Raw genomic sequence first — 12,496 nt, forward strand, 5'->3', positions numbered from 1 at the left:
GCCACCTGCCAGTGCACATCAATGCCACATAGTGCCCATCTGAGCTGCCTTTCAGTGCTGCCTATCCGTGCCAGTCAGTGCCGCCTATCAGTGCCATGAGTGCTGCCTGTCAATGCTAATTAGTGCAGCCTATCAGTGCCCATCACTGCAGCCTCATTAGCGCACATCAGTGAAGGAGAAAAATCATTTATTTACAAAATTTTATAACAGAAACTAAAACTTTTTTTTAATTTTCAGTTGTTTTTGGTTTGTTTAGCAAAAACTAAAAAAACACAGAGGCGATTAAATACCATCAAAAGAAAGCTCTATCTGTCTCAAAAAAAAAAGATACAAATTTCATATGGGTATAGTGTTGCATGACTGCACAATTGTCATTCAAAATACGACAGCACTGAAAGCTGGAAATTGCCCTGGGCAGGAAGGGGGTATAAGTGCCCAGTGGGCAAGTGGTTAATTGCATAGAAGGGCCAATACTTCTTGACTACTCTGCCACAGACTCTTAGAGTTATGTATTCAGGCAGAGTTCAAAACATTAATCAGATTCTTCTTAGTCAAAAAGTGTGTTTTTTTTTTTTTTTTTTTTTGTTTTTGTTTTTTTGTTCCTGCTGTTTGTTTTATAAACTTTTTCGTATAACATACCTGCTGAATTTAATATGATCCGTAATTTCTTTTTTAGAATGTCTAATTTAATCCATAATACACACTTGCTTTTAGATATGATTTGTGAAGATCTTTGTCTTATAATGTATATCCTTTTCTTAGTGCTTCTTTTGGTAGACGGCAGGATGAGCTAATTAGTTCAGGTGTTTCCAGTTCAACCCCTGTATCTACACCAATGATCACATCGTCTGGGATTACAAGAAGTCTTTCTAGCACTATTAATACGAAAAGCACACTAGCTTCTTCAGGCTTATTAAGCAGGTATCCTTAAAAGTATTTTTTATACATATATATTTTTTTTGTGAAATGTCTGGGCTGTAATATTGGTTTCTGCAGTGGATCCTACTGTGGGTGCTTCCCTTGGCCCTTGCTAATCTGGTCTATACATAGACCTAATTCTAAACAGCCCAAGTAGTAGGCTTCCTTTCAGAAAGGAAACTACCCTCTCTCAAAACACATGTGGGGCCAGGACAAGGGGTGGGCAGAAGGGGCAGCTTCCCTGGGCACAACTGTTTATTGCGAGGTTGGGGACACCTTGTGTAGAGTACAACAATACTACTCCTGTCAGACCAGCACTGGGAGCAGCAAGGAGAGAGCTCGGAGGAGATGCTGGTTACATATCTTCTAAGCTCGCACATCATGAGAGTGTGTGTGAGTGCTGGATGACCCTGTGTCATCACTGCGTGGGACATAAGATCAAAGATATGCCCCTCTGTGAGATTCTCCATGTGAGTTCTTGGTCTCATGGCCTTTTTTGAGGCTATCCCATTTGCCCAGTTTCATTCCAGACCACTCCAACACTAGATTTGGTGGCATGGAACATGCATGCTCTTTCTCTTGACCTGCCCATGATCCTCCACTCAAGCATGAAACGCCATAGCTAGATTTCCAGCCCAGCCATGGAATAAAGTGATGAGATACCAGACTCTCAGGCTGGGGAGAAGTGTTCAGTCCCTCATCGTTCAGAGAACATGGTCACAATGAGAAGCTAAATTTCCTATCAACATCCTGGAGCTCATACCAATAAAACATAGGGCAGTCCAGAGTTGCAAAACTATCTTCAAGGTTAGATTGCAATAAAACACCATGGCTAGCCTATATAAATCTCCAAGCGGGTACCAGTAGTCATGCAGCCTTGAAGGAAGCAAGTCTGAGCATCTCTTGGACAGAGTGGACAATTTGAAAATGGGATTACGTTAGCTGTCACTGCCTGGACCAAGGGAAGTGGACCTTTCACCCTGACACAACTTGATATGTCAGAGATGGGGGACCCCAGATGTGGATATCTTGGCCTCCATATTCAGCAAGTCACCTCCTGTTTTGTAGCCAGGCCCAAGGATTCTCTAGCCCTGGCTTCAGATGCTTTGATCTATCCCTGGTCTCAATTCTGGCTAATCTATACTTTTACTCCTTTCATCTCATTGCGCCAAGCTATCCCAGAAGACTGTCTCTAGTAAAGTAGCCTTCTTGATGGCTGTGACGTCTGTAGGGCACTTCTCTATTAAAAAAAAAAAAAAAAAAAAAAAAAAAAATTCCTCATTGTTCATGACAACAAGGTAGCCTCGCACCCAAGACCTTTCTTCTTGGTGGTGTCCGTCTTTCAACTTAATGAAGATCTAGTTATTTCATCTTTTTACCCTACTCCTAAGCACTCCAAGGAGATTTTTCTTCACTGTCTGGGCAACTGGTGCCATCAGTCCACCTCAAACCTATAGCTTCCATCAGAAAGACTGACTCCCTATTCCTCTTGTCTCCAGGACTTCGTCGGGGATATCCTGCCTCAGTCAACCATTGCTGAATGGATACATCAAAGGACATCACAACTCCTGCAGTATTATGGGAGTTTATTGGATATCGCAGTATCAAGCTTCTCCTGCCTAACTTTGTAAGGCACCTGGTCTTCTGTTCTTTTTTCACATTTCTTCCAGGTGACGAAGCAGCCTTTTGCCGCAAGGTTCTTTGCAATGGCACTCTGAAGCTTGGTCTGTTAGCCCTTGTGTGTGTTGGGCCTGCTGGCACAGTTCTAAGTGCCTGTGTTATTCCCCACCTTTCTTATTCATTGCTTGGTAACGTCCCAGGGTCTATGAATGCCAAACTGGTGTCCTGTACTGTATGAGTAAGATTAGAGGAATTTAAATTTACCTCTACTTTCCATATGTTGGAGTACAGAACACTACCAGGGCTGTGTCTTGTACTGTAGTTCAAGATATGGCACTTACAAGTAAGTGGAAATTCCTATTTTTACTGAATACTCTTCATTACTAGTTTGTCATTTAAATCTAAGCAGAATGTTTGCTGCGCAAATCATTGTATCGCCCACTTTTTCCCATGTTTACAGAACATTTACATTAAACTTTTTCTGGCCACTTAACTTTCTCCTGAAGACTTCAGGATGTGAAATGATTTTGGTTAAAGCAAATGGCAAATCTTTTTTTTTTTTTTTTTTTCCTTGGCATCCAGTCAGGTTCCCCTGTCAGTTTTTCAGGCAGACCTTATTGGACAGCCTTGTGTCTGTTTTTATACCTAGTTACCTCTGATCCAATCCACTTTAAAAAAACAAAAAATCTGTCGTCCTCCGTCTAGATGGATCGGAGGGCAATTGGGTGTAAACACTGTGGAGTCTATTTTATCCACAGCTGCTCCATAGAGCAGAGCGAGCTCTGTCTGTGTCCACTCTGCAGAATCTGAGTGGACATGGATGTGTCATCCGCCTGCTCGGCTGTGTTGAGATTCTCAGGGATCTGTCCACTGATCCCCTGCTAGGCAGCCCGCCCTGTGAAAGGGGCCAAAGTCTTATTCACATTTTTAGGTCTTTGTAAACTGACTTATATGGTTTAACCATTTCTGTAAAGTCTTGTACAAATAATTTAATATATGGCAAAGGCCTCCCTAAACAGGATAGTAGCTTCCTTTTGAACTTTCTCACTGAAATTTTGTACTGTTCTGAAAAGGTGTAAGTGATCTAAATCTTTCCCCCACAACTTTCATCAACTATATAGTCAACCCTTTTCTCTCGATTTTTAGAGCGTAATGTTTTACCTATTGCCTTTCGTGTGAATTAAATGTTTTTTAAAAAAAGTTTTCATTGTGTTTTCTTTTCTTTGTATGTTGCTGCTCACGCATAGTACCTCAAACCGTTTCTGGGCAGAGGAGAGTTCTGAAAAAGAGAAGGAAACTGTCCCTACAGCAGTCACCATTCCAGTTGTAAATCCTATTCCCACATTCACATCTTTGACCACAACTTCCGCTGGCACTGTTCCTTCCACAACAGAAGTCAGGGAAAGACGGAGGTATGTCTGTTCTTAGACATATACGTCATTGTTAATTGTATTTCACATCTGTAGTAAAAATAAAACAAATGACCAAAAATGCCTTTTTTTTATTTATTTTTATTTTTTTTGTGCCGTCCCATAACTTGTAGTGAACCTGTGCTTTGCTTATGCATTGCAAGGGAATAGGATGACCTTAACTGCTGCTCTCCCCACCACTAGAAGTGAAGAGAATTTAAACCTTACACAGGACGATGTGCCGTATGAAAGCACTAGGTACCTAAGCAGCCAAGGACCACAACTGTCACATGCAAAACAAAGGGGAAAGTCAAATGCTCCCTATAGCCGGAAGTACCAGGCATTTCTCTTTTCCCCAGCTGCACATACCTTCCATTTGCTCCTCTGTTGGGAATAGTCAGCAGTTAGAGCACCTGCAGGGGCAAAGTGCACATTCATTTTGTTATGTGTTCCTGTATGACCGACGTTTGTTTTTAGGTCATACCTCACTCCAGTTCGTGATGAAGAATCCGAGTCTCAGAGAAAAGCTAGATCAAGGCAAGCCAGGCAGTCCAGAAGATCAACACAGGTATGTTCGGGATGCTCTTCTTGAAAGTCTATATTAAGGTTTTTATGCATTAGAGCCTTGTTAGGCCTATACTAATAATACTGTAGTAAGGATCATCTGAACAGTCATCTTTACTGAACTGTGTTGAGATGGGCAGGTGGTTGGAGCTGATACTGGTGTGGCTACTGTTGACAGTAGTTTTCTACAGCAGTACCTTCTTTGCAATGTCTGGGTTTAAGTACTGATTTTAGAGAAGGGCTCAGGCTGCATACAGTCTTCTGCTTCCACAACTGAAGATTGTCCAGCAAACATACTTCATTCAGGACAATGACTTGGTGGTAAGCTTATCTTTTCTGTCCAGACCTTCTGTGTGGTGCTTGAGTCTGAGCATAGCTGCTTCTGAGCCTTTCATACAGGTTTCTTTCTCAATTACATATCCTTTTTTACTTGATTAACCACTTAATGAACAAACCTTTAAACCCACGTTACAAGATTTCTTGCATAATGCTTCTGCAACTTCCTCAAAAATGTTTGTGGTGCATTATAATAGATTGCATTGGTTTTATTTTGCCATTACTGCTGCAAGTTGAGCGAACATTAAAATGAAGTGGAATATGAAGTCTTCATTGCACACAGTAATAAGTGAAAATTAACTGTTTATTCTCCAGCTGTAATTTTTCGGTGCATGATTAAAGATGTTAGGTGGGCATAGGGTAACCAGACCATTTATATTTTGCACACAATGATAAATGAGGATGAGTGAAGTTTTGTGGGATTTTGTGCATTCTGGATATAAGATAAAATTGATACCGGCTTAGAGATGTGACTCAAGATGCAGTGCAAGGTGTTAGAAATTGTCACTGCTGATTTCAGGACTTGGGAGAGATCCTGTACTTATTTGGAGGTGATGTATTAAAGACAAAGTATGGGATATATATATAATAAAAAAAATACCTGCATAACTCCCCTCTGTGCTGCAGCATCTGTGTTATACTGCAGCTGCCCCATGTGGCTCTAAGACTGAGAATCGAGTGATTAAATGACAGCTGATCTGTAATGACATTTGTAACTGTTCTCCACTATGCTCCTCCAGTGATGAGGTAGGCTCCTGCTATCGGTCCACTATTATTAGACCTGGTTAAAGGAGAGCAAAAGTAAATGTATTCCTGTGACCCTCGAGAAACGTATAGCCAAAAAGCTTTGCTCATGCTGGTCTTTTAGTGAATAGATCCTGTACCATCTTTAGGTGATGCTTTAAAATAAAAGTAGAAGGAAGGTATTTCAACTTTGTTTTGTGTTCCATTTTTTTTTTTATTAAAAAAAAAAAAAATTTGTTAGGGAGTCACATTAACAGATCTTCAAGAGGCAGAGAAAACAATTGGCAGAAGTCGCCCTACTCCAGCTAAAGATCAGGAAAGTGAAGAAAAACAAGACAAAGAAAAACAAGAAGACAAAAAAGAATCTGAAAATAAAAATGATGATTACCGGTACAGATTCTCCCGCAGCAGCACGGATGAGGTACTTAAAATGATTGTCTAATATATTATGTCCTTTGGTCTTTACAAATGTTTGCAGTCAAGACGTTACTGGGGTGGAAATGGCTATTCTAAAATCTGGCCATAGATGAGGGAGTTTCACACACAGACCTGATCTGAAGGCTCTGTAATGTCTGTCTGCTATCTATCAATATAAAAAAATGGCTTGTCCAAGAATACATTTTCCTGTAAATAGAGATTAGAATAGAGCATGGGCAGATAACTCCCAACACCATTTTATTGTGGGAGGGGGAAAAAAAAAAAACAAAAAACTGTGGCCAGCCTGTTTTGTCACTTTTCCTTCCGAGAACAGTTGGCTGGGGAATTATTGATGTTGTCGTCCAACCCAGCCAAAACTGCCTGGATCAGGTAAGGATCATTTCATGTCAAATGCCGTTGTCACTAATCCTATTTGACAGGTTGAAACACAAGCTTGTATCCTAGTTAGCTCAGTATTTATCTTATGTTTTCACTTTTGTCAGATCTTGGATGAAAACTAAAGACACAATAGGATATTGGTCCAGACCATGTGTACTTGGTCACTAACGAGTTCTGTTATTGATATCAGCGATAGTGATAGTGTTAAGAATTATCAGTCCCAATCTTATTTCTTATGTTTTCTTGTTTGTCCAGAGGTACAGGCCGTTTTCCAGTACTATTGTCACATCATCCACACCGTCACTTTCTTCATCTACTGGTTCCTTGTATACTTCAAGTCAGTTAAACCGACCAAGCAGCTTAACTAGTCTCTCATCTTCTTACTCAAATTTCTCAAGGCTTACTGCAAAAGAGCCAGAGAAAGGTAACTGGGCTTTTTTTTTTTTTTTTCTAAAACCTTGGTAATGGTTCTTAAGCAGCTGTTATGTATTACTGTGAACACTGGTCCACATTAGCCAAGTGCAATGCAATATTCTTGGTTACGGATTAAGCTGGCACCCAGTCATATATGATTTTGGAGTTTTTCTGTAGGCTACTACCTATGCAAGAAACTTGTTTTGTCTCGATGAGAACTTTTTTTTTTTTTTTTTGTTTTTTTTTAGAGCTGATTCACATGTGTGGATTGAAGCTCAGGTTTCACAACTAGTTGTTCACCGCTTCATTTCAGGTTTACATCAGATTCAGGACAGGATTAGCTCAGGATCTTATCCTGTTAACACACATGCGGTTTAGAAATGGTTCCCATAGAAGTCAATAGCCTGTAATCTGCACCTGAACTGGACCGCACTGCTCAGAAATAGTGTATGACTTTCAGACTGCACCGAATCCGCACCGCCTGTGCATCGGACATATGTAAACAGGCACCATAGGAAGCAATGTTTTTTTCACAGGTCATGCAGATTGGATGCGAATAAAATTTGTATATACACTATATTGCCAAAAGTATTGGGACACCCCCTCCAAATCATTGGATTAAGGTGTTCCAATCACTTCCATGGCCACAGGTGTATAAAGTCAAGCACCTTGGCATGCAGACTGTTTCTACAAACACTTGTGAAAGAATGGGTTGCTCTCAGGTGCTCAGTGAATTCAAGCATTGATAGAGTGTGCGGAAGTCGGCAACTGTCTTCAGAGCCAATAGCTAAAGATCTCCAAACTGTGTGGCCTTCAGATTAGCACAACAGTGCATACAGTGCTTCATGGAATGGGTTTCCATGGCTGAGCAGCTGCATCCCAGCCTTACATCACCAAGGACAATGCAAAGCATCAGAGGCAGTGTGGTAAAGCACGCCACCACTGGACTCTAAAGTAGTGGAGACATGTTCTCTGGAGTGATAAATCATGATTTTGTCTGGCAATCCGATGGATGTGTCTGGGTTTGGCGGTTGCCAGGAGAACTGTACTTGCCTGACTGCATTGTGCCAAGTGTACCGTTTGGTGGAGGGGGGATTATGGTGTGGGTTTTTTCAGGAGTTGGGCTTGGCTTCCTGTAAAGGGAACTCTTGAGGCGTCAGCATACCAAGACATTTTGGACAATTTCATGCTCCCAACTCTGTGGGAACCGTTTGGGGATGGCCCCTTCCTGTTCCAACATGACTGCGCACCAGTGCACAAAGCAAGGTCCATAAAGACATGATAGAGTGAGTTTGGGGTGGAGGAACTTGACTTGCCTGCACAGAGTCCTGAGCTAGAACACCTTTGGGATGAATTAGAACGTAGACTTTGAGGAAGGCCTTCTCATTTGATATCAGTGCCTGACCTCAGAAATGCACTTCTGGAAGAATGGTCAAACATTCCCATAGGCACACTCCTAAACCTTGTGGACGACCTTCCTAGAATAGTTGAAGCTGTTATAGCTGCAAAGGGCGGGCCAACTCAATACTGAACCTTATGGACGAAGACTGGGATGCCATTAAAGTTTGTGTGTGTGTAAAGGCAGGCGTCCCAATACTTTTGGCAATATAGTTTATGAACTGGCACTTGGTTTTTTTTTTGGGTTTTTTTTTTTGGTTTTTTTCTTCATACATTTTATATAATTTGATACATTCACAGATGCAAAAGCTAGATTTTTTTTTTCTGGTACATTTGCACGTTTACAGCATGACGTCTCTTGTGTTACAGATCTTTATATTGTCAACTTTTTTTGCTCATTTAGAGTCGCATGAAAAAGTTATAACTTGTAATGTGTTTACCTGCTGTTTTTACTGTTAAATCTGTCTTTATAAGACTTGCAGGCACTTTATGAATAATGTTGTTCTTCAGATGAAAAAGAGGAGGAAAAAGAGTTGGAGGACAAGTCTCAGTCAAAATCTATACGAGAAAGACGGCGACCGAGAGAAAAAAGACGTTCTACTGGTGTTTCGTTTTGGACACAAGATGTAGGTGTAGTTCATATAGTTTGATCTCCTAACTCGTTGGTTTTTCTGACAGGTTTCCTAGTTGAAAGTCTTAATTTATAAGGCAGGGTTGTAAGCTTTATTATCTAGTCTTATATGTGTTCGTTTAACATGTCCTTTGGATAAAGATTCTGAATGGAAGGGTCTGGTTCATTATATTCACCTGGTGCACTGTTGTTTTTTTTTTTGTGTGTGTTTTTTTTTTTTTTTTTTTGTATTATATCTCTTATTAAATGTTTTTCCAATACAAAAAACTTCTAATGCACACAGAAATATAGAGAATTTCCCCAATAAACTGCCATTTGCATCATCTTATCCCCTGCCCTTCCCTTACCCCCCCCCCCCTCTCAAATTACCCCAGTCCATATCCAAGTTCCTAGTTTCTATCCTTTCTTGTGATTATCTATATCTGTATCCCTTCCTTCCTATCTCCTTCTCTCTGTCAGATACTCCATTAGAGCTCTCAAACTCTTCCACCTATATTCCAACTAGTTACAGATATGACTCCTCCATCTTGTAGATATTGGGTCGGGGGCAAGCCAGAATTGTGGAATCAAGCCCTTAGCCGCACTCAGATTATATAGTACCCTGTTCTTATGCAATTTTACTAAAGGTTCAAATTTGTAAAATAAACATGTCTACGGGTCTCTATTTACAGTAATCACACATGTCTCCTGTATATATTGTAATATTCCCTTCCAGTAATCCTGTATTTTCGGGCAGTACCACCAAATGTTTACCATTGTTCTCTTTTCCCCCTCACCCTCTCCAACATAAATGTGAAACCTCTACTTGTTTATTTGCCTTACTCATTTGTAATTCATTTCAACTGTGCTCATGTTCGTCACCTCGTGTTAATTTAAATATTTTATTCTTTTGTTGCTCATTCAATTTTGTTCCAAGCTCTTGTTCCCATTTTTCCAAGAACTGGGGAGGATCGGTAACCTCCATATCCATAAGAATCTTATAAATCCTGGAGGTGGCCTTGTTTAGGAACTATTGTTACATTCAACAGTTTATCAAATGGATACGGATCCTCCGATGTCCTCAATGGTTGTGGGAGTGTTGAGACAAAATTACCTAATTGGCCATACCGCCACTTGTCTAATGTGAAAAATAAATCTTTTTTTTTTTTTTTTCTCTATAAGTCTGAAAAAATGTGCAATTTCCCCTTATTCAGTATATCCTTTAAATGTGCATTCTTATCTTTAATCCATTTCCCAGAAATGTTATCCTTTTCTGGGGGGAAATACTCCGTTCCCGCCAAGGGAATCATAACTGAATTATGTTTACATCCCTTTTTGCTTATACCTTCTATTCCAAACACTTGAAATGTTCTTTGTCAGTGGACTAATATTCACATCTAATGTGTGTAATTTATGTGGTACCAAAACCATCTTCCCTAACTGTGCCTTACTCAAAGTCCCTTCCAAATTCACCCAATCTATTATTCGTGATATCACTGCTTGATATTTCTTAACATTAGGCATTCCCAAACCCCCATTCCCTTTTGTCCTACACAGTACCTCGTACCCAATCCTCGGTTTCTTGTTTGCCCAAATAAACTTAAGTATCATCTTCTTTATTACCCCAAAGAAAGATCCTGGTAGGTGTACTGGAAGCATGTGAAACGTATACAGGATTTTTGGTACTATCACCATCTTTACCAGATTTATACGACCTATCCTGGAAGCTCCACCTTTTGACAGTTTAATAGTGGGATATAATTTGCCACGTACAGGGCTTTTATTGAAGTAGTTAGTTTTATTCCCAAGTAGCCTATTTCATTTTCCCTCCGTGTAAATGGAAAGTCTTTTTGTAGACTCAGCTTCTCAACTTTTGGTATATTGATGTTTAAGATCTCTGACTTTGCAAGGTTTATTTTCAAATTTGATAGCTCACCGTACTGTTTAATAGCCTCATTAAATTAGGCAACATTATTCTAGGATTTACAATATAGAATAACATGTCGTCTGCATATGCTGCCACCTTATGCTCCACTTCCTCTCTCTCTATGCCTGCTATGTCTACACACTTTCTTACCTCTCCAAAACAGGTTTCAAGGACAAGACAAAATAAAGGAGAGTGTGGGCATCCTTGTCTAGTTCTGTTCATTTTAAAGAACTGAGAGAGGGATCCGTTGACCTTAACCGCTGCTGACGGAGCGCTATAAAGCCCTTTTATCCACCTTAACATTTTAGGCCCTTTTCTTAAGACCTCTAGCGTATCACTCATGAAGCCCCTCCTCCATTCTTTTTGGTTTCTGGGGCTCACGTACAGCCGGCTTTCATATTTTTGGAACCTTTTGGAAATATCAATGGTGGCGTACACCATTTCTCCTTTATCATCTTTAATTTTTCTATTAAGTTTTTGGATTTCTTTTCCTTTTTGTTTCCTCATTAAGTATTTTCTAGGTCTATTCCCCCACTGATATCTTTGAGACCATGTTGAGTATCCTTCTTGACTCCTGTTCCATAAGATTTTTTAATTCTTCTCTTTTAATAATGATCTTCTGATATACGTTTGTACCTGTCTTCTTTTTATTTGACTGTTCTAACTTGTAGAGCTCCTCCATCAGTCTTTTTATTTTTTTTTTCCCTCTTTTTTTTTTTTCTGCTCCCATTGAAATAAATGTTCCTCTGATATATGCTTTATGTGCCTCCCAAATTGTGGCTACTGACACCTCCTCGGTCTCATTGAGCTCAAAAAATTGCTCAATTTCCTGCCTTAATCTTTTCTCTAATTCAGGATCCTGTATAAGCATCTCATTTAGTCTCCACATAGTTACTTTATCCTGATCCCCTCCTACCCGTAGTCTCATTGTGACAGGAGCCTGATCAGAGATAGACGTAACTTCTATGTTGGCACTAACCAACGATTCCAGTTGTCTATGTTTGATCATTATATAGTCTAGTCTTGAGTATCACCCATGTACCGGACAGAAGGTGTAATCTTTCTCTTGGATGTTTTACTCTCCAAGTATCGGTCAGATGACACTGATATAATGGCCTCTTCAATAATTTTGATTTCTTACCCCCCTCTCTCCGTGTACAAGATGACGCATCCATCTAGGGATCCAAACACAGATTTAGATCTCTAGCCACAACCAGACTGCCCTTTTTAAGTTTAGAAAGTTTTCTGAACACGCCCTCCAAGAATGTTGCTGGATTTTTATTCGGGCAATAGATATTAACTAGTGTATATTCAGATCTTTGCAATTTTCCCCTCAGAAATAGAAATCATCCCTCTGGGTCCTCCATTCTTCCCTCTAGGATAAAACTAACTTTTTTATCGTGGGTTACATCTATGGAGTGTTGGTGAATTTCTCTAAGTATCCTATGTCTTTTTGTTGGGGAGTTTAACCCTTTTACATTATAAGTCATAAACTTAATCAAGCTCATTTCAGCTATTTCCCTACCCTACAGGATTGCCAACACAGGAAGACAGATACAAACATTTTAGGATATGGTCTCTCTCTCTTCCTTCCCTGCCAGAAATCTCCATTTTCTTCACTCCCCCTCTCTGTTTGCCCACCCACCACCCCATTTCCCATCCTCCCTTTCCGCTTCTTCTCTCTACCCTAACACCACACCCCCCACCCTACCTATCTCACCCCTAAGACCCTCATGGCGT

At 40.2% G+C, this 12,496-nt stretch overlaps 1 protein-coding gene across 7 annotated transcripts in view; it reads left to right on the forward strand.

Moving 5' to 3' along the window:
* PPP1R12A (protein phosphatase 1 regulatory subunit 12A) overlaps window positions 1-12,496 on the forward strand; it is a 178,007-nt gene that overhangs the window by 100,952 nt on the left and 64,559 nt on the right. For all 7 annotated transcript variants that reach the window (XM_089674039.1, XM_089674040.1, XM_089674041.1 and 4 more), the window contains 6 exons: window positions 763-921; window positions 3,786-3,950; window positions 4,425-4,515; window positions 5,833-6,012; window positions 6,663-6,831; window positions 8,730-8,845. In XM_089674039.1, the coding sequence (XP_089530165.1) occupies window positions 763-921; window positions 3,786-3,950; window positions 4,425-4,515; window positions 5,833-6,012; window positions 6,663-6,831; window positions 8,730-8,845 (880 nt within the window). The remainder of the gene's footprint in view (window positions 1-762; window positions 922-3,785; window positions 3,951-4,424; window positions 4,516-5,832; window positions 6,013-6,662; window positions 6,832-8,729; window positions 8,846-12,496) is intronic.

The sequence above is a fragment of the Staurois parvus genome, unplaced genomic scaffold, assembly GCF_062004578.1.
Source record: "Staurois parvus isolate SC_StPar_1 unplaced genomic scaffold, SC_StPar_1.0 ptg000147l, whole genome shotgun sequence".
NCBI classification, from domain to species: domain Eukaryota; kingdom Metazoa; phylum Chordata; class Amphibia; order Anura; family Ranidae; genus Staurois; species Staurois parvus.